The sequence below is a fragment of the Dipodomys merriami genome, unplaced genomic scaffold (assembly GCF_024711535.1).
Source record: "Dipodomys merriami isolate MVZ:Mamm:240054 unplaced genomic scaffold, mDipMer1.0.p SCAF_19, whole genome shotgun sequence".
NCBI lineage: Eukaryota > Metazoa > Chordata > Mammalia > Rodentia > Heteromyidae > Dipodomys > Dipodomys merriami.
In genome coordinates, this window is record NW_027203270.1 from 19,403,140 (window position 1) to 19,430,385 (window position 27,246).

Sequence of the window (27,246 nt, forward strand, 5' to 3'; positions counted from 1 at the left end):
CTACATTCCCGGCCCCCACCTGACACATTTCTGATAAAATAGCAACTAATATAAGTAAGGTCAATGAGGCCCTTCTTTGTTCTAAATTATTTCAACAACTGATAGATTTTTTGCTTACTTTGTTAATATATATGTAACCCATAGATTATTTATCAAAATAAAGGGTAAAATTGATTAGCCAACTGATGTTGCTTTAAGAAAATAAGTTAATCATAACAGAAATACAGTCCTATTAAATTTTGTAGGAAGATGAACAATGGATCAATCTTAAAGAATAGATCCACACTTTACAAAATCTCCTGTTAACCAAATACTTTGGAACCTAGACTTAGTTACAAAGAATGTACTGTCAGAAAAGATTTCAGTCTAATTCTTAGACTTGACCAAGCTGCTCCTCTGCTGACTGAAAAAAAAGGATATAAATTTAAACTTATTAATATTTTCTACACATACTGTAGCTATTTTGAGAAAATTTAACAAAATAAAGGGTCAAAAAACCCCGAAGGCCAATCCAGATTTGGTATTTTGCCATTAGGCAATGTAAAGATTATTTTATTTATTTATTATTTTTATTTATTTATTTATTTTTGTCGGCCTTGGGGCCTGAACTCTGGGCCTGGGCACTGTCCCTCGGCTCTTCAGCTCAAAGCTAGCACTCTACCACTTGAGCTACACGCCACTTCCGTCTTTTTCTGCTTATGTTGTGCTGAGGAATCGAACCTAGGGCCCTCATGCATGCAAGGCAAGCTCTCTACCATTGAGCCACCTTCCCAGCCCCTATTTATTTTTGTCAGTCATGGGGCTTGAACTTGGGGCCTGGGTTCTGTCCCTAAGCAATTCTGTTCAAGGGTTTTTTGCTCTACCACTTTGAACCATAGTAATACTTCTCATTTTCTGGTGGTTAACTGGAGATAACAGTCTCACAGATTTTCCTGCCTGGGCTGGCTTCGAACAGTGATCATCAGATCTCAGGCTCCTGAGTAGCTAGGATTACAGGTGTGAGCAACCAGTGTCCAGCTGAACAGAATTTTCTTGTGTTGCTGTGCCTTCTATAGTGGGAAAGCAAGTTCAGTAACTTTACATTCAGAGGAAGAGACTTTTTTTTTTTTGCCAGTCATGGGGTTTGAACTCTGGGCCTGGGTGCTGTCCCTGAGTTCTTCAGCTCAAGGTGAGCGCTCTACCACTTGAGCCACAGCCCCACTTCCATTTTTCTAGTGGTCTATTGGAGATAAGAGTCTCATGGACTTCTCCTGCCCAGGCTGGCTTTGAACCATGACCCTCAGATCTCAGCCTCCTGATTAGCTAGGATTACAGGTATGAGCCACTGGTGCCTAGCTGGAAGAAACTTTTATAAATTTGTGACTTATACAAAGCCTTTTCACTTACTATGACCATAAGCATAAGAAAAAAGACTTGGTGGTATGACCAGCTTAACCTCTAATTGGCAACCAGTGAGTACATTTCAAGAAAAGGCTTAAGATGAAGCATAAAGTTATCATAACCTTTTGATTTCTTTACATCAGGTTCAGGCTCAGATTCTCGGATGAACTGCCCCAAGTCACTGACTCTTCCAAATGTCATTTTCCTATATAAGGATGAAAAGAAGAATATAACTGCTAACAATCAAAATCAACTTTAAGTATCTTATCCAAATCTAGGAAGCTAGAAACACAATTTATAGCTTTTCTGTTATTCTTTTTTTTTTTTTTTTTGGTCATGGAGCTTGAACTCTGGGCCTGGGTGCTGCCCCTTAGGTCTTTACTCAAGGCTAGAGCTCTACCATGAGCCACAGTGCCACTTCTAGTTTTCTGGTGGTTAATTGGATATAGGAGTCTCACGGACTTTTCTGCCCAGGCTGGCTTTGAACCACGATCCTCAGATCTCAGCCTCCTGAGTATCTAGGATTACAGGCGTGAGCCAATGGCATATGGCTTGCTTTTCTGTTATTCTAAGTGGGCATATTTAAAATAAAACTTTCCTCCACAGAGAGCAAAGTAATCTAATGTAATTGCATTAAAAAATCCTAAGGTTTGGTAAACTTGACAGAGTAATAGATAATTCATTATTCTAAAGTGCACACACACACAAAAAGACACAAGAACAGCCAAGACAACTTTTCAAAAGAAAAAGCCAAGTGTGGCGATACATGCTTGTAATCTAAGAACTAGGGAGGCTAACGCGAGTAGTAGAGTGCCAGCTGAGCAAGAAAGCTGAGAAGAGCATGGCATTCTGAGTATAAGCCTTGGTACCAAAAAAAAAAAATTCAAAACAACAAAAAGAAATACATTATGTTTGATATTGAGTTGAGGATATGGGAAAGTTTAGAGTACTTGGCAAATGTAAGACCCTGACTTCAAGCTCCAATACTAACCCTACAAAAAAGATTAAGTGTTACTGTTTTTTTTTTTTGGGGGGGGGGGTAGGTCGGGGGGAGGGGGTAGAACTCTGGGCCTGGGCGCTGTCCCTCAGCTCTTCAGCTCAAGGCAAGAGCTCTACCACTGGAGGCACAGGGCCACTTCCAATTTTCTAGTGGTTTATTGGAGATAAGAGTCTCATGGACTTTCTTGCCTGGGCTAGCTTTGAGCTCTGATTCTCAGATCTCAGCCTCCTGAGTAGCTAGGATTACAGGTGTAAACCACCGGTGCCTAGCTAAATCTTACTTCTTTTGGACAGTCCTGGGGCTTGAACTCAGGGGCTGGGCACTGTCCCTGAGCTTTTCTGCTCATGGCTAGTGCTTTATCACTTGAACATAGCTCTACTTCTGGCTTTTTGCTGGTTAATGGAGGTGACAGTCTTATGGACTTCTCTGCCTGGGTTCTCAGCTTCCTGAGTAGCTAGGATTATAGGTGTCAGCCACTGGCACTCAACAACTTTTTGTCTTTATTAGTGTTATCATGTCTCATTGTGGTTTTCCATACACGCACATAATGTATTTTCCTGAAAAGCTATTTTAACAGGTTTCATTATTCTGTTCTCATACCTACATATAAAATACTTCAGTCATAATTACTTTTTTTTCTCTTTTGTAAGGGTCATTCTGTGTTGACCAGACTGGGTTGGATCTTACTGTGTAGTCAAGTGAGAGTTCAAGGATTGAACTCAGATCTTTGAGCTCTTGTTTAGCTTTTTTAGTCATGGCTAGTGTTCTACTACTTGGGTCATGTCTCCAGTTCTGCCTTTTGTGCAGGTTAATTACAGATAAGAATGTTTTAGATGTGTCTACAGGGTTGGCTTCAAACCATCATCTTCAGATTTCAGCCTTCTGAGAAATTAGGAATATAGGCATGAGCCACCAGTGCCTGGCTAAGATGTTAAATTCTTTATGAAAATTGAGACATGAGCTAAGCTTACCCTGCATATGTCCGTTGATATAAAGATTCTGGATCCAAACTTGCAGCATCCACAATTATTGCTTCATCAAAATTTTTCAGAATTTTAATACTGGCTTTTTTCACATTGGACTATAATAGAAATTGTAAAAAAATTAGTATATTATTCAAAAATCAAACCAGTTTTGAGTTAGAAATACAGACAAAATTTTTTTCAGTGTTTCAACTATAATTTTTATTCAACTCCTTCACTACTAAGAAGTTTAATGGCAACAGAATGATTCTGATATGTATCCTCCAACTACACCTACAGGAGGAGAACTCACAAGACAAAAATGTGTAACAAGAATTTGTACATCAAGTGGGGCTTCAACTCAGGGCCCCTGAGCTTTTTTACACAAGGCTAGCGCTCTATCACTTTGAGCCACAGCACTATTCCCAGTTGGAGATAAGAGTCTTACAGACTTTCCTGCTCAGGCTAGCTTTGAACCATGATCCCCAGATCTCAGCCTGAGTAGCTAGATTTCAGGCATGAGCCACTAGCACACAGCTACCAAATCTGTTTTCTTAATGACATGTACCCCAATAAATGTGCTATCCTCACAGGAATTTATTCTGTTTGAAAAACTCATCCATCCAGGCAATTGTATCATGGCTAAGAAATGCAACACCCTCTTTTTTACAGAATAAATAAGAATGCTTTTGATTACTATGAGACTTGTGACAAATGAGAAATTAAACAATCCTTTCTATAGTGATTCAGTACAATAAGTTCCCCTTCTCCTACTCTTATCACTCCCACAAAAAAAAAAAGCAAGTCAGAATTGGTATTTTCATGAAACAATTATGAGCTGATCCAAAAATTCCAGTTCTTGAAATACAATTTCAGACAGCCTTACATTTATGCACAACTTACATAGATTATTCATTACAGCATTGTTTAAAATAGCAAAAAGGGAATAACAGCTTAATGTTTATAACCTAAGGGACAGATTAATAAAACAAAATAATTAAATAGATATAAAGAGCATTTCAAAGCAGCACATAATTTAACAAATAGCTGGATACCAGTAGATCATGCCTGTAATCCTCACTACTCAGGAGGCTGAGATCTGAGGATCATGGTTCAAAGACAGCCCAGGCAGGAAAAGTCCATGAGACTCTTATCTCCAGTAAAGTTTTCAAAACAAGCCAGAAGTGGTGCTGGGGCTCAAGTGGTAGAGTGCTTGCCTTGAGCAAAAGAAGCTCAGAGAGCACTCAGGCCCTGAGTTCAAGCCCAGGACTCACAAAAACAAAAAAACAAAAAAAACCCACAACAGAAACAAAAAACAAAAAGCACAAAACAAAACAAAACTAGAATAAAAGACTATTGCCCCATCAATTCAATGATATCACTATGTCTTGGATATCAAAACCAGACATCACTAGAAAACTAAGACCTAGTACCTAAACATGTCTAATAAAAAAAGCCATTCTAGCTTTTATCAAAAGGCAAAATGGACAAGCTGGGTTATGGAAGTTCAAGCCTGGAATCCTAGCTACCTGGATGTAGTGATGGGAGAGTGCAGTTCAAGACCAGCATAAAAATTCCATCTTGACAAAAGGCTGGTGCAGTTGCATGCACTGGTCATCCCTCATGAAACACAAACAGTAAGCCTAGGCGGGCTTAGGAAAAATTGAGACCCTACCTCAAAACTATTCAATGCAGCCAGGTGCTGATGGCTTTACATCTGTAATCCTAACTACCCAGCAGGCTGAGATTGAGAGTTATGGTTCAAAGAAAGCTAGCCCAGAGAGAAAAGTGAGACTTTAATGTCCAACTAAGTAGCAAAGCCAGAAAAGGAAGTATGGTTCAAATGGTAGCACATTAGTCTTGATTGAAAAATCCAAACAAGAGCACAGGGTTCTAACTTCAAGCTCCAGTAACCATTAACCAGTAATAGCATGCACGCACGCGCGCACACATGCACGCACACACACACATACGCACGCATGCACACACACGCACACACACACACGCGCACACACACACACGCACACACACACACATGCACACACACACATACACACACACAATCTGCAAGCATGGCTCAAATAGTAGGGGAAGGGCCCGAGTCCAACTCTAGGACCAACAAACAAAAAAAACCAACATAACAACTACACTTAGCTACCTGTCAAGTAACCCTTCTTAACCCTTTTAATCATTAACCTTCCCTGTTCCAAGGTAGCACTGTCCTGACTTGATAGCATAGATGAGCATTACTTTTTCTCCTCACTTTATAAATAAAAATTATAGGAGAGGAAAAGTACTCAGATAAGCCTCATTCATGGCAATAAGAACATACTGTCTTAAAAAGGGTTTTAATTTGGGCTGGGAAGTTGGCTCAGTGGTAGAGCACTTGCCTTGCATGCCTGATTCCTCAGCACTACATAAGCAAAAAGAAAAAAGCCAGAAGTGGCACTGTGGCTCAAGTGGTAGAGCACTAGCCTTGAGCTGAAGAGCTGAGGGACAGCGCCCAGGCCCAGAGTTCAGGCCCCCCCCAAAAAAATTTTAAACAAGGGAGGTTTTAATTTATCTAAGGTCAAGAATCAAAAAATACAAAATGTTGTTTATAAATAGTGACGTAAAAATTATTAATCTGTATTTTTAAGCCATGAGAAAGAACTACAGAGAATTATTTCTGGCTGTACCACTTACCATGTGATTTTAATAAAATCAGTTAACTTTATAATGTCTCCATTTGATCTCTATCTTGGGAACAGCCCCTTCATTTGATTTAGGGGAGAATTTGACAAGGTGTAATATGTGACAACACTCAACAAAAACCACAAAAGAAAATATACAATGAGTTCAAAATAAATACAATTAGTTCAAACTAAAGCTAAAAACTATTGAGTAAAATATGGTATTAAGAAACCAAACAATTACACAAAAGGCTCTTCAGATGCTATAAATAGAATTTAATGTATTTAATTAGTAAGCATAAAAGCAACGATGGTAAGCAGATTAATGACCTGAATTAAAAAGCATGATACTTTACACTATACTATATGGTTAATCACCACAAGTACTCTGATTAGAATTTATATTAAGTAGATTAATTTTATTTCTTGTAACTATTAACAAAAAGTTATAAATAAACATGGTTTGCTACTGGTATGTGAAGGAAAAAAACTGTATGCTTTTCCTCATAATAGATGCAAACCAGATTAATACCTGAGAGGTGGAGCTATCGGAACCTCCCGAGTGAGACTCATCTGGAAGGCCTACAGAGCTATGAGCAGCCAATGAAACATTCCCTCCAGGAAATTCGTCTCCTCGAACGGAATGGATGAGGTCATTTAAATACTTATAATAAAGATTGCTGGACAAAAAGCCAGGCAAAAAGACCTGAAATGGATGGAAAACATTATTTTAAAGTTGAAAATCAAATGCATTTCTTATATTAAACTTTACTTAAAATTCTACTACAAATATTTGTACTTTTTCCTTGCTATATTCTATTATCCCTTTGCATATACCTTTATGCCATAAAATGACAATGTATTTAATGTTGTTCCCCTGCCAAATATCTGTCGTAGAAATTACACACTTTACATTTTAGAAAGCAGAATTAGTTTCCATAGATTAGATATCATCTGAAACTAATTTTTTTCTTAGGGGTATGTATGTAATAAATATTTAATTTAAAGTCTTAGCCGCCAGGAGCTGGTAGCTCCTATAATCCTAACTACTCAGGAGGCTGAGATCTGAGGATTGAAGTTTGAAGACAGACTAGACAGGAAAGTCCATGAGACTCTTCTCTCCAATTAACCAGCAAAAAGCCGGAAGTAGAAGTATGGTTCAAGTGGTACAGTGCCAATATAAGCAGAAAAGCTTGAGTGCCAACATGCACACAAATAAAGTGTGCACATATGGATTTGTGCACCTGAACTCATTTCCCTAAGATAAATTATCAGGAGTGTAATTGCTGAGTTAAATTTTAGCTTTGAAATACTGGCCAATGTATCCTTTCAAAGAATGTTTTCGATTTGCATCACCAGCAATATAGCAAAGTATCTGTGGATTAAAGATGTGACTCGTTTGCCTTTCAAATTCAATCCCCCACACTGACAAAAAAAGAGAAAGATAAAAGAAACAATAGGATTTGGCTCATGTCTAATAGCTCAAACCTATAATTGTGCCGCCCCCAGTCTTCCCCCCCCTCCCTGCCTTAGCTACTCAGGAACTAAGATTCAGAGGACCTGGGTTCAAATCCAGTCCAGGCAGAAAGTCCATGAAATGCTGTCTCTGAAATAACCAGTTAAAAAAAAACTGGGCTGGGGGCTGGGAAGGTGGCTCAGTGGTAGAGCACTTGCCTTGCATGCTCGAGGCCCTGGGTTCGATTCCTCAGCACCACATAAGCAAAAAAAAACTGGGCTGGAGGTATGGCTCATGTGGTAGAGCACCAGCCAAGTGAACAAGCACAAGGTACTGAATTCAAACCCTACTAGAAGCAAAAACAGCATCCCACACAGACTTTCCAATGCTTGGGCACTACCTCCCACCCAAAAAATGATTGTTAAATAAATGCCTAATGGTGCATAAATGTCTTGTCTGGTATTCAGTAATTGCTGGTGATGCTAAGTTTCCATGGTTATTAGTTGAACTGTTTAAAGTAACAACAAAACTTCCAGTGCTTAGTATAACTGTAAATATGTATGTCTGTATTTAACATGTCTTTTTTACAGAATAGTGACTGGGAAGGAAAACAAGTCACATTTCTTTTGTTTACCAGTATAAAAATACTATAAGCATTTCCCCCCAAGGATTTCTTTATTGAGAATAAGTAACTACATGAATTTCACATTACTGGCATAGTTATACTCAGCTAAAGTCACAAACATATTTTAACTTTCACAATGATAATCATCATCATTCTAATATACAAAGCTTACAAACTCTACGAACTGTAACAATAAAACTGTTTCTTCCAGATTGGGTGATATGTACATTTCTTTCCTTTTGCTTAGTATCAGCTATTCTCTTTTCTCTCTCATTTCCTCCCTCTCATCACCACCCTTGTGTTGCTTAGTTTACTTTCATGAAAGCATTTAATAAATGAATTATTATATCCTTTTCCCACTCATATACCAAGGTTATGCTAAGTGTTCTTTAAATTATCATAGCCAGACACAGTCAGAGATACTCAGGAGGCAGAGATTGAGAGGATCATGATTTGAAGCCAGCCTGGGGAAAAAGTGAGACCCTCATCTCAATAAATAAGTCAGGCATGGTTAATATAAAGCCTGTAATCCCAAGTACACACAAATCTGTAGATAGGGAGATTCATGGGTGAGGCTAGCTTGAGGAAAAGAGTGAGATTCTATCTTAAAAATAATGAAAGCAAAAAAGGGGTTGAGGTGTGTGATTCAAGGGTCAGAATACCTGCCTAGCATGAATGAGGCTCAGTTCCAAACACTAGCACAGGGGCAAAAAAATTAGAGGCAAGCCAGGTGCAGGTGGCTCACGCCTGTAATCCTAACTACTCAGGAGGCTGAGATCTGAGGATGGTGGTTCAAATCCAGCATAGGCAGGAAAGTCCATGAGATTCTTATCTCCAATTAACCTCCAGAAAACCAGATGTGGTGCTGTGGATCAAGTGGTAGAACACTCCCACAACTAATACATAAATGAATAAATGAATAAATAAAGGCAAGTGCTGGTGCTCATGTCTGTAATCCTAGCAAATCAGGAAGCTGAGATCTAAACATCATAGTCTGAAGCTATCCCAGGCAGAAAAGTCTTTAAAAGTATTATTTTCAATTAACCAGCAAAAAGCTGGAAGAGATGTGGTTCAAGTGTAGAGCTCCAAGGTTTAGGACACAAGCCAAGCAAGATCAAGAGGATATGACCTCAAGCCTCAGTACCAGCACACACAATCCCCCCCATAAAGCAAACAACAACCCCCCCCAAAAAAAACATTTATGCAAGTTCCTAACCTAAAAACATGTAATAAGAACCTTTTCTTTTTTTTTAGGTCTGGATCAGGGCTTGAATTTGGTTGGTACCTGATGCTTTTGTTCATTGGTTAAGTGTTCTATCAACTGAGCCATGCCTCCAATTCCACAAGACCATTTTTGCTCCTCCCTTCCCCCTATCATACTGGGAAGTTCTAGACCATATCTCCAGTCCATTTTTATTTTTATTTTGAGACATGGTCTAAGTGCCCCCAACTAGCCTCACACTTGTAATTCTTCCATTTTCAGCCTTCAAGTAGCCAGGATTAAAGGCACATACAACATATAAAAAGTGCCTAGTTGCATTCTCGTTTTCTCTGTATTTTAATTTTACCTCCCAGAAAGTTTACATTCTTTACATGCTATAGGTTATTCTCTGTATTTTTTTTTGTCTTTTCTTTTTTTTTTTTTTTTTGGTACTGGGGATCGAACCCAAGACATTGCACTTGCTAGGCAAGCGCTTTGCCACTGAGCTACATCCCAGCCCTAGGTTATTCTCTAAAACCAGAAAAGTTTTAATTTTAACAATGGAAAAATGAACATCTCTGGGTAATTATTGATACTGTATTATATTACTTCCAGAATTTTAATGATTTCATTTGCTATATATATATTTTAACTTTAGTCTTTTGTGTGCAATATTATGTATCAGTGCTTAATTTTTTTCTACTTGGATACATATGGCATAAATTAGCAACATAATATGTTAATGGTAATTAACTTAATGATAATATTAACTTACCCTGGACTCTGCAATTTGTTGCAAAATCTATTTATTTATTTATTTATTGGTATGGGTCCTGGGGTTTGAACTCAGGGCCTGGGCATTGTTCTTAAGCTTCTTTGGCTCAAGGCTAGGCTCTACCACTTGAACCACAGCTCCAATTCTGGACTTTTCTGAGTGGTTTATTGGAGATAAGAGTCTTATGGACTTTCCTGCCCAGGCTGGCTTTGAACTGCAATCCTCAGATCTCAGCTTCCTAAATAGCAAGGATTACAGGTGTGAGCCACCAGTGCCCAGCTCGCAAAACTATTCTATTTTAAAAGACTAAGTGGGGGGTATGGGTGGGGGGGAGGATGGGAAGGGATGGGAAGGGGAAACAAAGGAGGGGCTACAATGCTTGATAAGAAATGTACTCATACAACTTTGATGGGGGGGAGGGGAAGGGAGGAGAGGGGGAGCGGGGAGGATTGGGTGGGGGGGATGGGAAGGGGAAACAAAGGAGGAGGCTACAATGCTTGATAAGAAATGTACTCATTATCTTGCCCATGTAATTGTAACCCCTCTGTACAGTATTTTCACAATAAAAAAAATAAAAGACTAAGTCATTTACAGGTTTTAACATTTCATTATGATCAACCTATTTGTGATACCTTGTAAGTGATCATGACATATAAAAACAGTATTTCACAAGTGATAGAACACAAGTCTAAGGGTAGAGAAATTGTTATAGTAAAGTTTTTGACAACATGGAAAACTACAAGCATTGTATCAAAGTTGGATACAAAAACACTAATTTGACATTTATAAGATGAATATTAATAAAGATACATGTACATAAAAGAAATTAATAGGTGAATGGATTACAGGTATGTAGAGCAATGGAAGAATATAAATGGGTGGGTCTAGGAATTTTCACTGTAAAATTATTTAACTTTGTTAAATGCTTGAAAGTTTTCATAAAAACATTTTAGAAAAGTATAAGATATATATCTTTTTTTCTTTTTTGGTGCTGGTATTGGGGGACTTGAACTCAACAGCCTTGAGCTCTTGCTTGGCCTTTTTAAACTCAAGGCCTTTTTAAACTCAAGGCTGTCATTCTACTATTTGAGCCATACCTCCACTTCCAGCTTTTGCTGATTAATGGGAGATGAGAGTCTCATGAATTTTTCTGCCTGGGCTAGCTTCAAATCATGATCCTTAGATCTCAGCCTCCTTCCTATGTAGCTAGGATTACAGGCATAAGCCATCAGCACTTGACTTATACATAAAAGATTTACAAAATAAATATAATCTGAAAACAAAAAGTGTTTCAATTTTAATAGCAGAAATTGATAAAATATTTGTATCAATCCTAAGCTAACCTTGTTTATACCTATACATGACAAACAGTAACAATAACTTTTTAAAAATGCTTTTTAATTCTGGCATTTCTTTCTTTCATTATTAAGTAGTTGTATAAAGAAGCTTCAACTCCGTAAGTCAGGTTATGAGTACAATACATCTTGATCAATGTCACCCGTTCCATTGTTTCCCCCAACCTTCAAGTTCTATAGTTCAATTTTCACATAATGTACATTAACATCTTTCCTTTCTCCATTCTTCTTCCTAGCATTCACTTTGTTAAACAGCTCATTAGTTTTTCAGAGGAATTATACCTTTGGACTCCGTCCCTAATTATACCATGGACATTAATAAGCATTTTATACCTCATTTTCATCCTAAAATAACTGGTATTATTTCTTCTCTACAGATGAGAAAAATGGCATTAGTTACCCTATAAAGGTGAAGTTAATACATATCAAGACAGACTCAAAGTCTCTGCTCTTAATCACTAGGCTGTACTGTTTCCATTTTCTACTGTAGGTTATGTTTAATTTTCCCCATATTTTTCTGGGTTCCACCAATAAAACTTGTAGTTTAATACTTTTTAATATCTTAGTTACCTTCTCCATGGTTGTCCAGGCCTGACGTAATGGTGTTGTGAAGCAGTTAGGGAGTGGCCCACCTTCCCTGCAGATATTTGATTCAATTTCTAATCGTACAACATCATCAAATCCAAGAGGATGTGTGGCTTGGAGGGAGAAGTACCTATGTCAGAAAGATATCCAGAGTAAAACCAAATTCCAAATCTTTGGGTACCTATACCTACCTACATGATTCAAATAGATTTGGGTGATGACAGCCTTGCTATAACCTTTATTTACCTATTCTCATTTTCTTAAAGATACCTGGTCAACTTACTACCTCCCTATCTGCTTTTCAATCATCTTCAGTTTCTGACCAACCAACTTTGCTATCGTTTTAACATCTGTGAGAGATCACAAAAGAAGCAAATAAATCAATCAACCACATATATTTAATGGACCTATGTTCCTGTTCAGGGCTTAGTAGTCCAAATTAAGGTTTAAGAGAAAGACATATTTCCTCTGAAAAGATAACAAAGAACTGTGCACAAGATATAATGAAAATATAAGATCATAATATAAAGCATAAACAATAAATAGGTAGGAATAAAAAGCAAAAAGGGTGAAGTGAATGAATGTGAGATATTTGGAATGAATGCATAGGACTTGCTGATGATTTGTTAAGGAAATGAAAAGAAACAATGGTAACTTAAACATTTGTAATTTGATAGGACATAATGCAGCAGATGTTTTGTTAAGTTGACTATAAAATGGACACCAAAAAGGCAGAAAAAAAATAAGATTTCCTCCAAGCACTCTAGTGGCTCTCTTTCTCATATAGGACAGAAATATAGCAGGGATTGATAATGCCCTTCTTGTATTTTATATATAAGAACAAACAAGTAGGTAGTTGTAAGTCAAATCTTGTACAAGAAACTTAGCAAAATGACGGTGCCAATGGTATGCCTATCATCGTCATTTAAAAATGGCTCCTCAAAAAAAAAAAAGCCGGAAGTGGTGCTGTGGCTCAAGTGGTAGAGCGCTAGCCTTGAGCTGAAGAGCTGAGGGACAGCACCCAGGCCCAGAGTTCAGGCCCCACAACCGGACCCAAAAAATAAAAAAATAAATAAAAATGGCTCCTCAAGTAAAAATGGGATCTAAACTCTAGCCTTACATCACTGTTCTGTTCCAGAATTTAAAATCAGCATTTTCATAACAAACACTATATCTCCCATGTTGTAAGAAATAAGCAAGTGAGGGGCTGGGAAGGTGGCTCAGTGGTAGAGTGCTTGCCTTGCATGCATGAGGCCCTGGGTTCGATTCCTCAGCACCACATAAGCAAAAAGAAAAAAGCCGGAAGTGGCACTGTGGCTCAAGTGGTAGAGCTCAGGCCCAGAGTTCAGGCCCCATGACTGGACCCAAAAAAAAAAAAAAGAAATAAGCAAGTGAATGATTTTAAACTTTCAGGCACTTGAGACTAAATTTCTACATTCAAACTCTTGTCATTTCAGCAGGTATCAATGTTTCTTTTATCTTCCATAAATGTCTTATGCTAGACAGAATGTTAAGAATTTCATTCTAGTCTAAGTCTTGCTGCAAACACGCTCTAAGACTTTGAGAGAATCATTTCCTCTTTGGGCTTTAATTTCCACATCTACAAAATGAGGGGGAAGGGCTGGGAATGTGGCTTAGTGGTAGAGTGCTTGCCTTGCATGCATGAGGCCCTGAGTTCGATTCCTCAGCACCACATAAGCAGAAAAAGATGGAAGTACAGTGCTAGCCTTGAGCTGAAGAGCTCAGGGACAGTGGCCAGGCCCAGAGTTCAGGCCTCATGACCAACCAAAAAAAAAAAAAAGAGGGGGAAAAAAACCCAGAGTAGATCTCCATTTGACTATTTTCTAACACTAAAGATTCCCTGGGTCATCTCTCAAACCTGCTAAATCAGAATGTTTTAGAGAAGACTGGAAGCTTATTTTTAACAAGCTTTTGGGGTTTTTTTGTTGTTTGTTTTTTGGTTGGTCGCGGGGCTTGAACTCTGGGCTTGGGCGTTGTCCCTGTGCTCTTCAGCTCAAGGTGAGCACTCTACCACTTGAGCTACAGCACCACTTCCGGTTTTCTGGTGGTTTATTGGAGGACTTTCCAGCCCGGGCTGGCTTTGAACCAAGATCCTCAGATGACAGCCTCCTGAGTAGTAGAGGCATGAGCCACTGGCGCTCAGCTTTAACAAGCTCTTAATAGGCTCATGCCTATAATCCTAGCTACCTAGGAGCCTGAGGGTCTGAGGATAGCAATACAAAGCCAGCCCAGGAAGTGAAGTTCATGAGATCCTATCTCCAATAAATCAGCAAAAAATAAGGATTAGAACTGTGGTTCAAGTGGTAGAGTATCAACCTTGAGTGAAAAAGCTCAGGGATAGCACTTAGGCCCTGAATTCAAGCTGGCACAAAAAACAAACATCAAGCTCCCAGGTGACTTTTAGGCAGACAGCTTAATGTGAACCTGCAGTCTCCTTGTCTATTAAGTTCTTGATTCTCTTCCAACTCTAAAATCCCATGGAGTTCTCTCTATCTTCAAGTTACTTCCTTAGTGCTTGCTTGTGGATACAAATAGCAAATTTCTTCACAAAGTAAAAAAAAAAAAAAATTCGATGAGAAGGATTATGAGCTGGCCAGTCTGATAATTGCTTGAGCAGACGTTTTCAATGCTAGTCACTGTAACATTTTTTCTAATGTCTCACTTTCAGTGAAAACTGGATGGGAATAACTCTGGGGTAATGAATGTTTACCATGTGTTAGGTCACGGAATTAATCCCTAGCACCAAAAACAAAACTAATTTGTTTAGTAATATGCCTAAGCAGATTTGTACAAGAAAATAAGCCTTCAAGCATACATACATAGCAAGGTCCTTTGCAACCTATTCCATTTTATTTCTTTTTCTTTTTCTTTCTTTTTTTTTTGTCAGTCCTGGTGCTTGAACTCTTGGCCTAGATGCTGTCCCTGGGCTCTTCAGCTCAAGCTAGCCCTCTACCACTTGAGCCACAGAGTTACTTCTGGTTTTCTGGTGTTTAATTGGAGATAAGAGTCTCATGGACTTTCCTGCCTGGGCTGACTTTGAACTATAATCCTCAGATCTCAGCCTTCTGAGTAGCTAGGATTATAGGCATGAGCCATCACTGCTGGGCCTCCATTTGATTTTATACACACACATATGCACATACATTTTTCCCTATAATCCCTTTGACTACCTAAACTCAAGTTTCTTTATTTCTTTTCAATTTTCTTCCTGTTTCTGGTGGTAGAGATTGTGGAATATAGGCCCTTGGTCATGTTAAGAGCAATCACCAAGCTATCTTTGTCTACCTCTCACTAATCAATTATCTATCTATCTATCTATCTATCTATACATATATACACACACACATACCTATATACACATAGTACACACATCTGAATAGATCAAATATATATATATATATATATATATATATATATTCTGTCCCCCAATTAAAGTTTCTTAAAAGTACCAAATTCCTCCAAATTTCAATTACTTTGCTTATGCCAATGCCTGGAATTTTCTTTCCTGCTTTCTTTGCTTGACAATATTCAATTTATTCTTGCTAGCACTCTACCACTTGAGCCACAGAGCTACTTCCAGCCTTCTCTGTTTATGTGGTACTGAGGAATCATACCCAGGGCTTCTTGCGTGCTAGACAAGCACTCTACCACTAAGCCATATTCCCAGCCCTCTATTTATTTTTTGCTGGTCATGGGGCTTGAACTCTGGGCCTGGGCACTGCCCTGAGCAACTCAGCTCAAGGTGAGCACTCTGTCACTTGAGCCACAGCACCATTTCCTCAATTTATTCTTAAGGATCCAAAGCAAGTCTCCCTATGAAACCCTCCCAGAACACCTTTGTTGTTCTGCTTACAATGTATTAACCCTCCCTTTCCCCAAAAGAAATATTCACTAGAATGTTTGTTGAAACACACACTATATGCAAATCAGCTTTTATGTTCTCTGTTAGCTCCTGGACAGGAAAGAATGAGTTTATTCATCTTTATTTTCAATCTATAATGCTCAATAAGTATCTATTAAATGCATCTATTGATCAAACTCACTTGTCATATAAAATCATGGCATCATTCTGTGCCTCCTGTCCATCATACTGGCCCTTTTTGGCAGCAAGCTGAGATTGGAAGTTATCTGCTGCCAACCAGAACTGTAAGATATTCACTGCATCTTCTTTTTCCATATACTAGGAAGGAAAAATATAAAAAGTGTAAAACAAGACTAGAAACATTCCTTTCACCATCTGTAATCTGTAAGCCTTAAATATTAAAATATAGGTAGAAAGCAAGAAGCAAAATAATCTACTTCAGTAAGATTTACTTCATTTTGTTTTTGTTTTGTTTGTTTGTTTGTTTTGGTCAGTTGTGGGGCTTGAACTCAGGGCCTGGACATTGTTTCTGAGCCTTTTTGTGCTCAGGGCTAGCACTCTACCACGTGAGCCACAGCACCACTTCCAGTTTTTTGTTTTTTTGGTGGGGCTTGAACTCTGGGCCTTGGTGCTGTTGCTCAGCTCTTCAGCTCAAGGCTAGTGCTCTACCACTTGATCCACAGAACCACTTCTGGTTTCCTGGTGGTTTACTGAAGATAAGAGTCTTCCTGCTGTGGGTGGCTTTGAACAGTGATCCTCAGAGCTCAGCTTCCTGAGAAGCTAGGATTACAGACATGAGCCATGAGCCCCTGGTCACTGCCAGGTTTCAAGTGGTTAATTAGAGATAAGATCCTCACTGGAGCTTTTCTGCCTGGGCAAAATTTGAACCTTGAGCCTCAGATCTCAGCCTCCTGAGAAGCTAGGATTACAGGCATGAGCCACTGGCACACAGCAAGATCTACTTCATTCTACTTCACCATTCAACATTGTACAGTAATTTGCGAAAGATGACCTGTAAAATACTTTAGAAGAATAAAAATTGTACTAAATTGGATTAGTAGTTCCACATGTGTAATCAGCTAATAAGAAAATCAAACCACTTGTTTCCATCACTCCATGAGGACTTATTTACCTGAACAAGTGCTGAAAAAAAGCAAGTCAACTGAGTAAATGTATTCTTGTTTAGGTGACTATTTTGAGAGACCAAGAATCCTCTTATTAGCCATTTGCTTTGTAACAAAAGAATTTCACTTTCTGAAGCCTTATATAAATTCTATGTCTCAAAGAAATTAGTATATTTATTGTCGCAAATGCTTCATTGGGCAATGCTATCAAATAGCTCAAGTAAAAATCAAAAGCACATCAAAAATTTTACTATTCTCTGAAGTCTGATGTGCAATTAATGTGCACTGGAATTGAGTATCAAATTCTATGCTCTTAACAATTCCAAAACTAGCTAGTTTCTCATGCCTGTAATCCTAGTTCAAGTGGTAGAGGTTAGCCTTGGGCTTTTTTAAAAAGCTCAGGAATAGCACTCAGGCTCTCCTGAGTTCAAGCTATAGGATCAGTGCGTACACGTATATGTACACACGTACGTACGTGTACACACACACACACACACAAAATTAAAATCACATAATATCTCACAAGCAGTAGTTCAATAAGCTTTTTCAAAATGGAGTTATTTTACATTGAATTTTCATGTTTTCTTAAACCTGATGATATTACATCATCATTAAGTATTCTGGCCACTAGATATCACTTATGACAATAAATCTTTTGGGAATGATATGTCTTTTATTGTTTTGTATAGACAGGACCCCAGAATTTACAGTTTAGAGGCTCTAGTTGAGTGTAAAAGGAAATGCAGAATTACCTCAGAGAAATAAAAGAGGGCTGACTCACAGAAGAGAATGTCAGCCAGGTAAACAGTTCCACTGGTCAGCACTTCAATCTGGTATTTACAGAAATGGTGACTTCGCAGAAACTCACTAAAGTGCCTGCATGTGGACAAAAAAGGAAAACTTGAGGGAATGACTAAGGAAAGAGCTAACTGGGAAAAAAACACTCTTTCCATGACTGTTTCCACTGAATCATAAAGGCCTAGTTCAAGGCCACCTCACTTCTGATGGTGTAATTCCTGATTCTTTAGTTGTAAGCAATCTCTCCCATCTCTCAATTACTTTGTAACTCTCCTCTAAGTCAACACAGGCTATGTCACATTACAGTAACCAAAAAAACAATGTTTATTTTAGTGGGTTATAACTTACTTCAAGTCAGATAGTATACATTTATTTGTGTTCTATACACAGCATTAATGAATGCTGAAAGAATGAATAGTTTTCTTAAAGGGCATCAACAATAATTAATAAATTGTTGTCAGTTTCAACAAAATGATGTGGATTTTGTTATATTCCATATATTGTTAAAAGCATGAGCTAATAAATTAGGATACCCACTTAAAGATATGGATTATTTAAGTAAAAAAATTCTAATGGTGATATACTGAAATCTTAACCATCTCTAAATGATTTCAATACTCAAAACAAATTGTTTTAACCTAGGAAATAAGAAAGTAGTACTGAAAATTGTCTTGTTTCAAATAGAGGTTACATAATTTATACTGAAAAGAAATTAACCAAGAGTCTTAAAAGTCTTACATGACATTATAAATATCCAAGTAACATAAATCTTCTCAAACACTTTGTTTTTAGTTGAATAAAGTATATTCCTAATACTTGACCCAAATTCCAAAGAATACAAAATGTGAAAATATGAAACTTACTCTTGTTCCATTGCACTAAAGACTATGGCCTGTGCCAGAACGAAACAGTTGGGATCTACCTGTCCATCTTCTCCACAAATCTTTGCTGTGAAAGAGACAATAAATAATTAAGTACCTATTAAATTCAATGCATACCTATTTGTGAAGCAAACTGGAAAAGAAGAGGATATTAATGAGGTTTAACTTAATTATATTAATTAATTTTTTGTTGTTGTTGTTGGTCATGGGCTTGAACTCTGGGTCTGGGCACTGTCCCTCAACTCTTCAGCTCAAGGCAAGTGCTCTACCACTTGAGCCACAGCACCACTTCCAGTTTTCTGGTGACTGATTGGAGATAAGAATCTCAAGGACTTTCCTCCCGGGGCTAGCTTTGAACTGGATCCTCAGATCTCAGCCTCTAGAGTAGCTGGGATTACAAGGCATTAGCCACCGGCACCCAGCTCTCTTGAAGTTTTAAATAGAGCTATAAGAAAATATAGGTAATAGCTTGAGGTAGGAAAAGTCTTTTGAAGTACATATGTGAAAGCAGAAATTACAAGATTTAACATACAGTTAGCTTCTATACATTAAAATACTACAAAAACAGAATAAAAAAAGTTAGAGGCAGGGCTGGGAAGATTTTAACCAAACGAATTATAGATTTATGACAAGATTTACAGCTCAAAATTTTTTTTTAAACATTATTGGCAAAATTTTAAACACAGACACAGAAAAAGGAAAGTACCTAAATAATGTCAGCTATTAAGTTAGCTATTAAAGATGGCTGGAAAAAAACCATACAACCATGATAGCTAGTTTTACTCTGAATCTATGAAACCCAGCTTCCAGATCCATTCACTCACATTCTCCTAGAGAACAGCCATCTATGATAGCATTGTGCATATTGCGGTCTTTGTGTAGTTTCCTAGCATACAGCTCTTACAATTCTTCAAATCTTTGGAGTGAAGACGTCTTTTGTATGCTAATGAGACTACTGGTAGGTGGGATCCCTAGAGAGCAACATCAGTACAAAAGCCGGCCCATATACAAACCAAGGCACCTTATCCTCCATCTCCAGGGAGAAGAAGGTGCCAAAGATTGAGCTGTTTACCAATAGCCAATTATTCAATCATACCGACATAATGAAGCCTTCATTAAAAAACCTACAAGGATAAGGTAGAGGAATTGGAGCTTCAGGAGCTCCAATTGGAGCTGAACATGAAGAGTTTCCTGGAGGAGTGTTAAGATATAGAATTTAAGTGTTAAGACATAAAATTTAAATGCTAGTAACTCTCACTTTAAAAAACAAAATCAAGGGCTGGGAAGGTGGCTCAGTGGTAGAGCGCTTGCCTTGCATGCCTGAGGCCCTGGGTTCGATTCCTCAGCACCACATAAGTAAAAAGAGAAAAGCCGGAAGTGGTGCTGTGGCTCAAGTGGTAGAGTGCTAGCCTTGAGCTGAAGAGCTGAGGGACATCGCCCAGGCCCAGAATTCAGGCCCCACGACTGGACCAAAAATAAATAAATAAAAAATAAAAACAAAATCAGTCTGGCACCGGTGGCTCATGCCTATAATCCTAGCTACTCAGGAGGCTGAGGTCTGAGGATCACAGTTCAAAGCCAGCCCAGGCAGGAAAAGTCCATGAGACTCTTATCTCCAATAAATCACTAGAAAACCAGAAGTAGCGCTGTGGTTCAAGCAACAGAGCGCTCACCTTGAGCTGAAGAGCTGAGGGATAGTGCCCAAGCCCAGAGTTCAAGCCCCAAACGAAAAAAAAAAAAAAAAAAATCACACACTTTTCCACTTTACTTTATATACCCTTCCACCTCATAATGCTTATAGAGTGCTTGCCTAGCAAGCATAAGGCCCCAAGTTCAAAGCTCTAGCTCCACTACCATAAACCAAAGAATGTCAATACTTGGTATTTCCATTCCTTCGCCTATTTTCTATTAAGATGTATCTAACTAAGTACTTGTCAGCAACAGCCCACTGTTAAGTGACCAGTGTGCATTGCTTCCAAAGCCATCAAATTCTTACTTTTCATCTTACTTTATCAGCATCATTTAACATCTTTGGTTTCTTCTTTACTAAAACAATTTTTTGGGGTGCTGGTGCCATGGGTTCAACTGAGGGCCTGGATGTTGTCCCTTAGCTTTTTCACTCAAGGCTAATGCTCTAACACTTGAGCTCCACTTCCAACTTTTTGCTGCTGAATGATGGTAAGAGTCTAATGAACTTTCCTGCCTAACTGGTTTCACATTGCTATCCTCAGATATTAGCCTCCAGAGTAGCTAAGATTATATATGTGAGCCACTGGCACATGGCTGCTTGAAACTTATTTTTTTCTAGTTTGGCTTCCAGAAAAACTACTCTGCATATCTAGTTGTTGTAAAAGGGTAGCTTGTTAGTTATAATTCTCTTCTGCTAGTTCTTTCTTACTGCAGACTTCTAAATGATAGGCATGTTCCGGGGCCTTGTACATGCTAGGCAAGTGATCTACACCTTAGCCATATTCCCAGCCTGTCCTTTTACTTAAATATACTCACTCTTACAATAATATTATCTAGTCTGGAGGGTCTAACTTTTTATTATACTGATGACTTCCAAACAGGCATCTCAACCTGAACTGCTTACGATTAACTTCCAACGTAAGTGTTTAACTGTTTACTTGACATTGACTACTTAGAAATCTAAAATCAAAATCCTAACTTTTCCCAAAAGCTATCCTCCCATGACCTTTCTTATCTCGGAATTGGCAATTTTATTATTCCAGGTATTCGGTGTTTTGTTTTGTTTTTCTTTTCTTTCTTTTTTTTTTGTTGGTAGTGGGGCCTGAACTCTGGGCCTGGGCACTGTACCTCAGCTCTTCAGCTCAAGATTAGCTACCACTTGAACCACAGCGCCACGTCTGGCTTTTTCTGCTTATGTGGTACTGAGGAATCGAACCCAGGGCCTCATGCATGTGAGGCAAGCACTCTACCACTGAGCCACCTTCCCAGACCCTTGTTTTGTTTTTCTAAAGAGTTACGCTTAACTCCTATTCTCTTACACAGCACTGATTTCCCAAACAGCAAATTCTATGAGCTGTCCCTTCAAAGTTGGGTGCTAGTGGCTCATACCTGTAATCGTAGCTACTTAGGAGGCTGAGATCTGAGAATCAAGGTTCGAAGCCAGCTCAGGCAGGAAAGTGACACTCTTATCTCCAATTAACCACAAAAAAAGGCTAGAAGTGGAGTTATGTATGACTCAAATGGTAAATTACTAGCCTTGAGAAAAAAAGCTCATGGATAACATCCAGGCCTGAGTTCAAGCTCCAGGACTGACACAAAAATTCTAGTACTTCAAAGATGTTAAAGATGAAAGAGAATATAGAAATATAGTCTTTGGACCATTCTGAATTTGCACATTAAAACAAATTAGACGCCATCACCAAAACCCTATGGTTAACATTTATAACAAAACTAGGCAGGTTGGATAATTAATGTGAAGGATCCTTGAAACAAAATTCAATTGAAATACAGCTATATTAAAATATTTCAAGCCAGGTGCTGGTGGCTCTTGCCTGTAAATTGTAGCTACTCAGGAGGCTGAGGCCTGAGGATCATGGTTGAAAGCCAGACTGGGCAGGAAAGTCCTGTGAGACTCTTATCTCCAATAAACCACTAAAAAACTGGAAGTGGCACAGTGGCTCAAGTGGTAGAGCGCTCATCTTGGGCTAAAGAGAGCAGAGACAGCACCCAGGCCCAGAATTCAAGCCCCACGACTGACAAAAATAAATTAATATTTCGGTTTTAAGAGGAGACAAATAATTAGGGAAAATTTCAGAAGAATGAGATTCAACTAGGAAAAGTGACTTGTCTAGCTCCATTTAAGTAATTAACATTCTAAAATGCATAGAGGCATAGTAGACATGAGATAGAAATTTTTCAGGTCCCTTGATTAGTAAATATGATCCTTAGAAGATTTTTTTCCCCTCAAATAATTACATCATTAATTTGTTAAGTATTTAATCACTGATTAATTCATTAAGTTTAAGTAAATAAAAAACAGAAGTGTAGTAAAATTCATTTAAAAATGTTTCATTTGGTTTCAAACTTTTTTTTTTTTTTTTTTTTTGGGTCCGGTTGTGGGGCCTGAACTCTGGGCCTGGGCGCTGTCCCTCAGCTCTTCAGCTCAAGGCTAGCGCTCTACCACTTGAGCCACAGCGCCATTTCTGGCTTTTTTTTTTTTTGCTTATGTGGTGCTGAGGAATCGAACCCAGGGCCTCAGGCATGTAAGGCAAGCACTCTACCACTGAGCCACCTTCCCAGCCTCAAACTTCTTTTATTCTCTCAGTTTAGTTGCTAACAGATACAGACTATCAAAGGAATCAATAGCCAATCAATTCCTCAAATAGTCAAATTCTAATCAGGACAAGCTAGTTGTATTACCAGAAAAAGTTAGATGCCTGGGAGACAGCAGCAACAAGTTCACAGCTAAAAAGGGAGTAATTAGAAAGAAAACCCAAAATCTCATGATGGAACTGTCAGTAAAACTGAATGAAACAGTGTCCCACAAACTCCAAACTCCAATAAAATGAAGAAAACACACAACCAGCCTCTAAACCTATATGTAATAGGTAAGTCTACACAGAAGAAAAAAAGGGACATAGGAGCAGAAGTTGATCAACATAAAAACGGACAACAAATGCTCCATGGGATGTGCGGTAGGCTAACTTCATAATAAGTAAAAGTACCCATAACCAGAACTGGAAGAATCTGTTTGGAGCAGAATATGTACTTAATTTGTAAATCACAAAAGAGAGAGAGAGGGGGGGGGGGAGGGAGGGAGGGGGGGAAGAGGGAGAGGGAGAGGGAGAGGGAGAGGGAGAGGGAGAGGGAGAGGGAGAGGGAGAGGGAGAGGGAGAGGGAGAGGGAAAGAGAGAGAGAGAGAGAGAGAGAGAGAGTGTGTGTGTGTGTGTGTGTGTGTGTGTGTGTGTGTGTGTGTGTGTGTGTGTACGTGTGTGTGTACATGAGCTGGTACTGGAACTTGAATTCAGGGCCTGTGAACTGTCCCTGAGTGTTTTTGTTCAACACTAGCACTTTGCTACTTGAGCCACAACTCCACTTCCAGATTTTTCCTGGTTACCTGGAGGTAAGAGTCTCATGGACTTTGCTGACTGGGCTGGCTTCAACCCCTGAACTTTACATTTTGGCCTCCTGAGTAGCTATAATTACAGGCATGAGCCAACCATCACCCATCTAGAAATACTAAAATTTTAAATGAATAAAAATATAAAACTTATACTAGAGCTTATACAATAAACCTTCCTCATTCATGGATTTATTCCATACAATTTTGACCAGGCATGGTCCAAGTATTGAAGGTATAAACTTAGGGCCTTGCACTTGATAAGTAGGCCCTCCACACCTGTAATACATTCTAGCCTCTAAGTTGTGTTTCAATCATTGTGTGATCTGTTCTCTCTGTTATCAGTTTTTTCTTTCTTTGTATGTGTGTGCGTTTGGTGCATTGATACTAAGGCTTGAACTCAGGGCTAGGTGCTGTCCTTCAGCTTTTTTGCTCAAGGATGGCACTTTTATCACTTGAGTCTCAGCTCTACTTCTAAATTTTGGTGGTTAACTGGATTTAAGAGTCTCATAAACTTTCCTTCCTGGATTGGCTTTGAACCATGATCCTCAGATCTCAGCCTCCTAAGTAACTAGGATGATAAGCATGAGCTACTGGTACGTAAGTCTCTGCCCTTAATTTTGTGAAAATATGCATCCCTAAAAGCAAGATAAAAGTCAATGTGTTTAAGTGATTAAGTAAAAATATTTCAAAGATGTATATCTTTACCAGTGTTATGAAAAAATGAATCAAGCATCTGCAATGTAGTACTAAACTCTATCCATCCTGAGCTGTGTTTCTCCAATTGTGGGCTCCTTGGAACCACATACCTGGGGATACTAAGTCTACTGTAACAAATATTCATTGAAAGAAAAAATGAACTACTTTCATCTGGGAATATACTTTTCTCTCAAGTGTACATGATAAAACACAGTGAAAGCGTTCAAATTTTTTGGGAGGGATAATAACTTACTTTTATTTTGTATAATTTGTCTCATTACTCATAAGGATCTATATTTGGCCCCATGCAAAGATGCTTTTTTAGCTGTGATGTACAGAGATATATTTGTTGTGTAAGTATTATCTTCATGTACACATATGTATATATGATGGAAACAATTTCCTGAAGTGATACTACTCTGTAATACTACCCTTACTACTCTATCAACACTTTGATGTTTTTATTCCAATGGGTTTTTTTTGTTGTTGTTTTGGGGGACAAAAGTATGAGTGTGTAACTATGGAAATTGATAGTATGGAAACACTGCTATGTCTGAGATGTTGATGTTCCTCTGTTTCAGTTTTCTCATTTATAAAATATTATCTGGGGCTGGGAAGGTGGCTCAGTGGTAGAGCGCTTGCCTTGCATGCATGAGGCCCTGGGTTTGATTCCTCAGTACCACATAAGCAAAAAGAAAAAAGCCAGAAGTGGTGCTGTGGCTCAAGTGGTACAGCGCTAGCCTTTAGCTAGAGCTGAGGGACAGCGCCCAGGCCCAGAGAGTTCAGGCCCCATGACCGGACCCCCCCCCAATATATATATATATATTATCTATTATATCAATTATGAATTTATACATGGAAAATCCTTAGAATATTGTACAGAGTTAGTGTTCCATGAATGTTTATTATTCATATAGTTGCTATTATTTAGGTCAAAGTCCAGGAGTCTAGGTTCACAAATAAAACAAAAACTTTTTAAGTGAGCTAAAAATCAGATGCAAAAAAAATACTATGAAAACAGAATAGGAAGGAAAGTGTTATAGTCCATATTCACTTTTTAAAACATAGTAAATACCAAACACAGGTATTTTTATTTTTGCTATAGCTTCAAGTACTGCTTACCTATAATGTCATTTCTCATTGCTTCTGTAATTGGAATTGGTTTAGCAGCATCTGGAGATATATATTTGGTAAAAGTATTCACTGCATCTTGTTCTATACCTGCAAAGGAATAAGGGAAAAACTTCAAAATCAAACAGCATCTTGGATCACAGCAATGAACTATATTCACAAACAGGAGGACTTTGTTTAGAGAATAAGCTTCCATCAAAAAAGGTGTTTCTTAGACTGGTACTGGTGGCTCATGCCCATAATCATAGCTCTCAGGAGGCTGAGATCTGAGGATCATGATTGAAAGCTAACGCAGGCAGAAAAGTCCGTGAAACTCTTATCATTCACCACTAAAAAGCTGGAAGTGGAGCTGTGATTCAAGTAGCACAGCACTAGCCTTGAGTAAGAATAAAAGCTCAGCTCAGTACCTAAGCCCTGATTGGCACAACAAAACAAAAATGATGCTTCTAAGCTGGGTGCTGGTGGCTCACATCTGTAATCCCAGCTACTCTGGAGACAGAGATCTGAGATTCACAGTTCAAAGCCAGCCCACAGAAAAGTCCTCACAAGACTCAGATTGCCAATTATCTACTCAAAAACTAGAAGTGGAACTCTGGTTCAAAGTGGTAGCACACTAGCCTTGAGCAAAAGAGCTCAGGGACAGTGCTTAGGTCCTGAGTCCAAGCCCCACAACTAACAAAAAAAAAAAGTGCTTCTTCATTGGTTCATAGACTAGGAAAGTTAACATGTAACTTTTTTTCCTTCCAGTCTAATGTGTTAACAAAGCTCCTTCATAACAATCTCATCTTTGCACATTCTCTTTCCATATTTTTTCTCCAAAGTCTCAACTTGAAAGACCTACACAGTAATCTAATAGTAGGAGCTTAAAATTTTATTAATCTACATTTAAATTATTTTACCAAATTATCCCACAAACATGAATATATTCATTTAACCTTAAACATAGTAGGTTAAATAATGAATCTTATACCTAGTATATGTGAGATTATATATCCAGCACTGCAAAGAAACAAAAGCAAAAGCTGATGTCTGTTTTTGGCTACACAGGAGAGATCTGAGGATTGTGGTTTAACTCCAGCCCAGACAGACAAATCCAAACAGATTCTTTTAGCAAAAATCTAAAAGTGAAAACATGGTTCAAGAGGTAGAGCAACAACTGTGAGTGTTGAAAATAGAAGACAAGCTATACTATGAGGTCCGGAGTTCAAGCCCTATTTACAGCTTCATAGCTGGGGGAACAGCTCAAGTTGTAAAGTTCCTGCCTAGCAAGTCCAAGGCACTGAGTTCAAAGCCCAATACTATCAAAAAATCTCATCTATACAAATTAAGAAATTAAAAATAATTTATATATTCAGTTAAAATTAGTAATATTAAATCTTTAGATGTCCAATATATACATTTTTGTAAAAAAATAACTTTTTCAAAATGAAAAAAATTGGTGAGAAGGCACTTTTTACATTCTTGAATCCGTTGGTATTGATAACAAACTATTAGATTTTGGTATTCTACCTTAGCCATGATTTTTTTTTTTTTTTTTTTTTTTTGGTCATATGGATTTAACTCTGGGCATGGGTGTTATCCCTGAGCTCTTCAGCTCAAAGTGAACACTCTACCACTTGAACCACAGCAC

The 27,246-nt window shown here is 38.3% G+C and overlaps 1 protein-coding gene across 2 annotated transcripts in view; it reads right to left on the reverse strand.

Annotated features, from left to right (window-relative positions):
- Akap10 (A-kinase anchoring protein 10) overlaps positions 1–27,246 on the reverse strand; it is a 69,037-nt gene that overhangs the window by 18,705 nt on the left and 23,086 nt on the right. For both annotated transcript variants that reach the window (XM_070027614.1, XM_070027615.1), the window contains 8 exons: positions 25,608–25,706; positions 18,680–18,764; positions 17,771–17,894; positions 16,076–16,212; positions 11,997–12,141; positions 6,547–6,720; positions 3,352–3,461; positions 1,503–1,585 (listed from right to left, as the gene is read on the reverse strand). In XM_070027614.1, the coding sequence (XP_069883715.1) occupies positions 1,503–1,585; positions 3,352–3,461; positions 6,547–6,720; positions 11,997–12,141; positions 16,076–16,212; positions 17,771–17,894; positions 18,680–18,764; positions 25,608–25,706 (957 nt within the window). The remainder of the gene's footprint in view (positions 1–1,502; positions 1,586–3,351; positions 3,462–6,546; positions 6,721–11,996; positions 12,142–16,075; positions 16,213–17,770; positions 17,895–18,679; positions 18,765–25,607; positions 25,707–27,246) is intronic.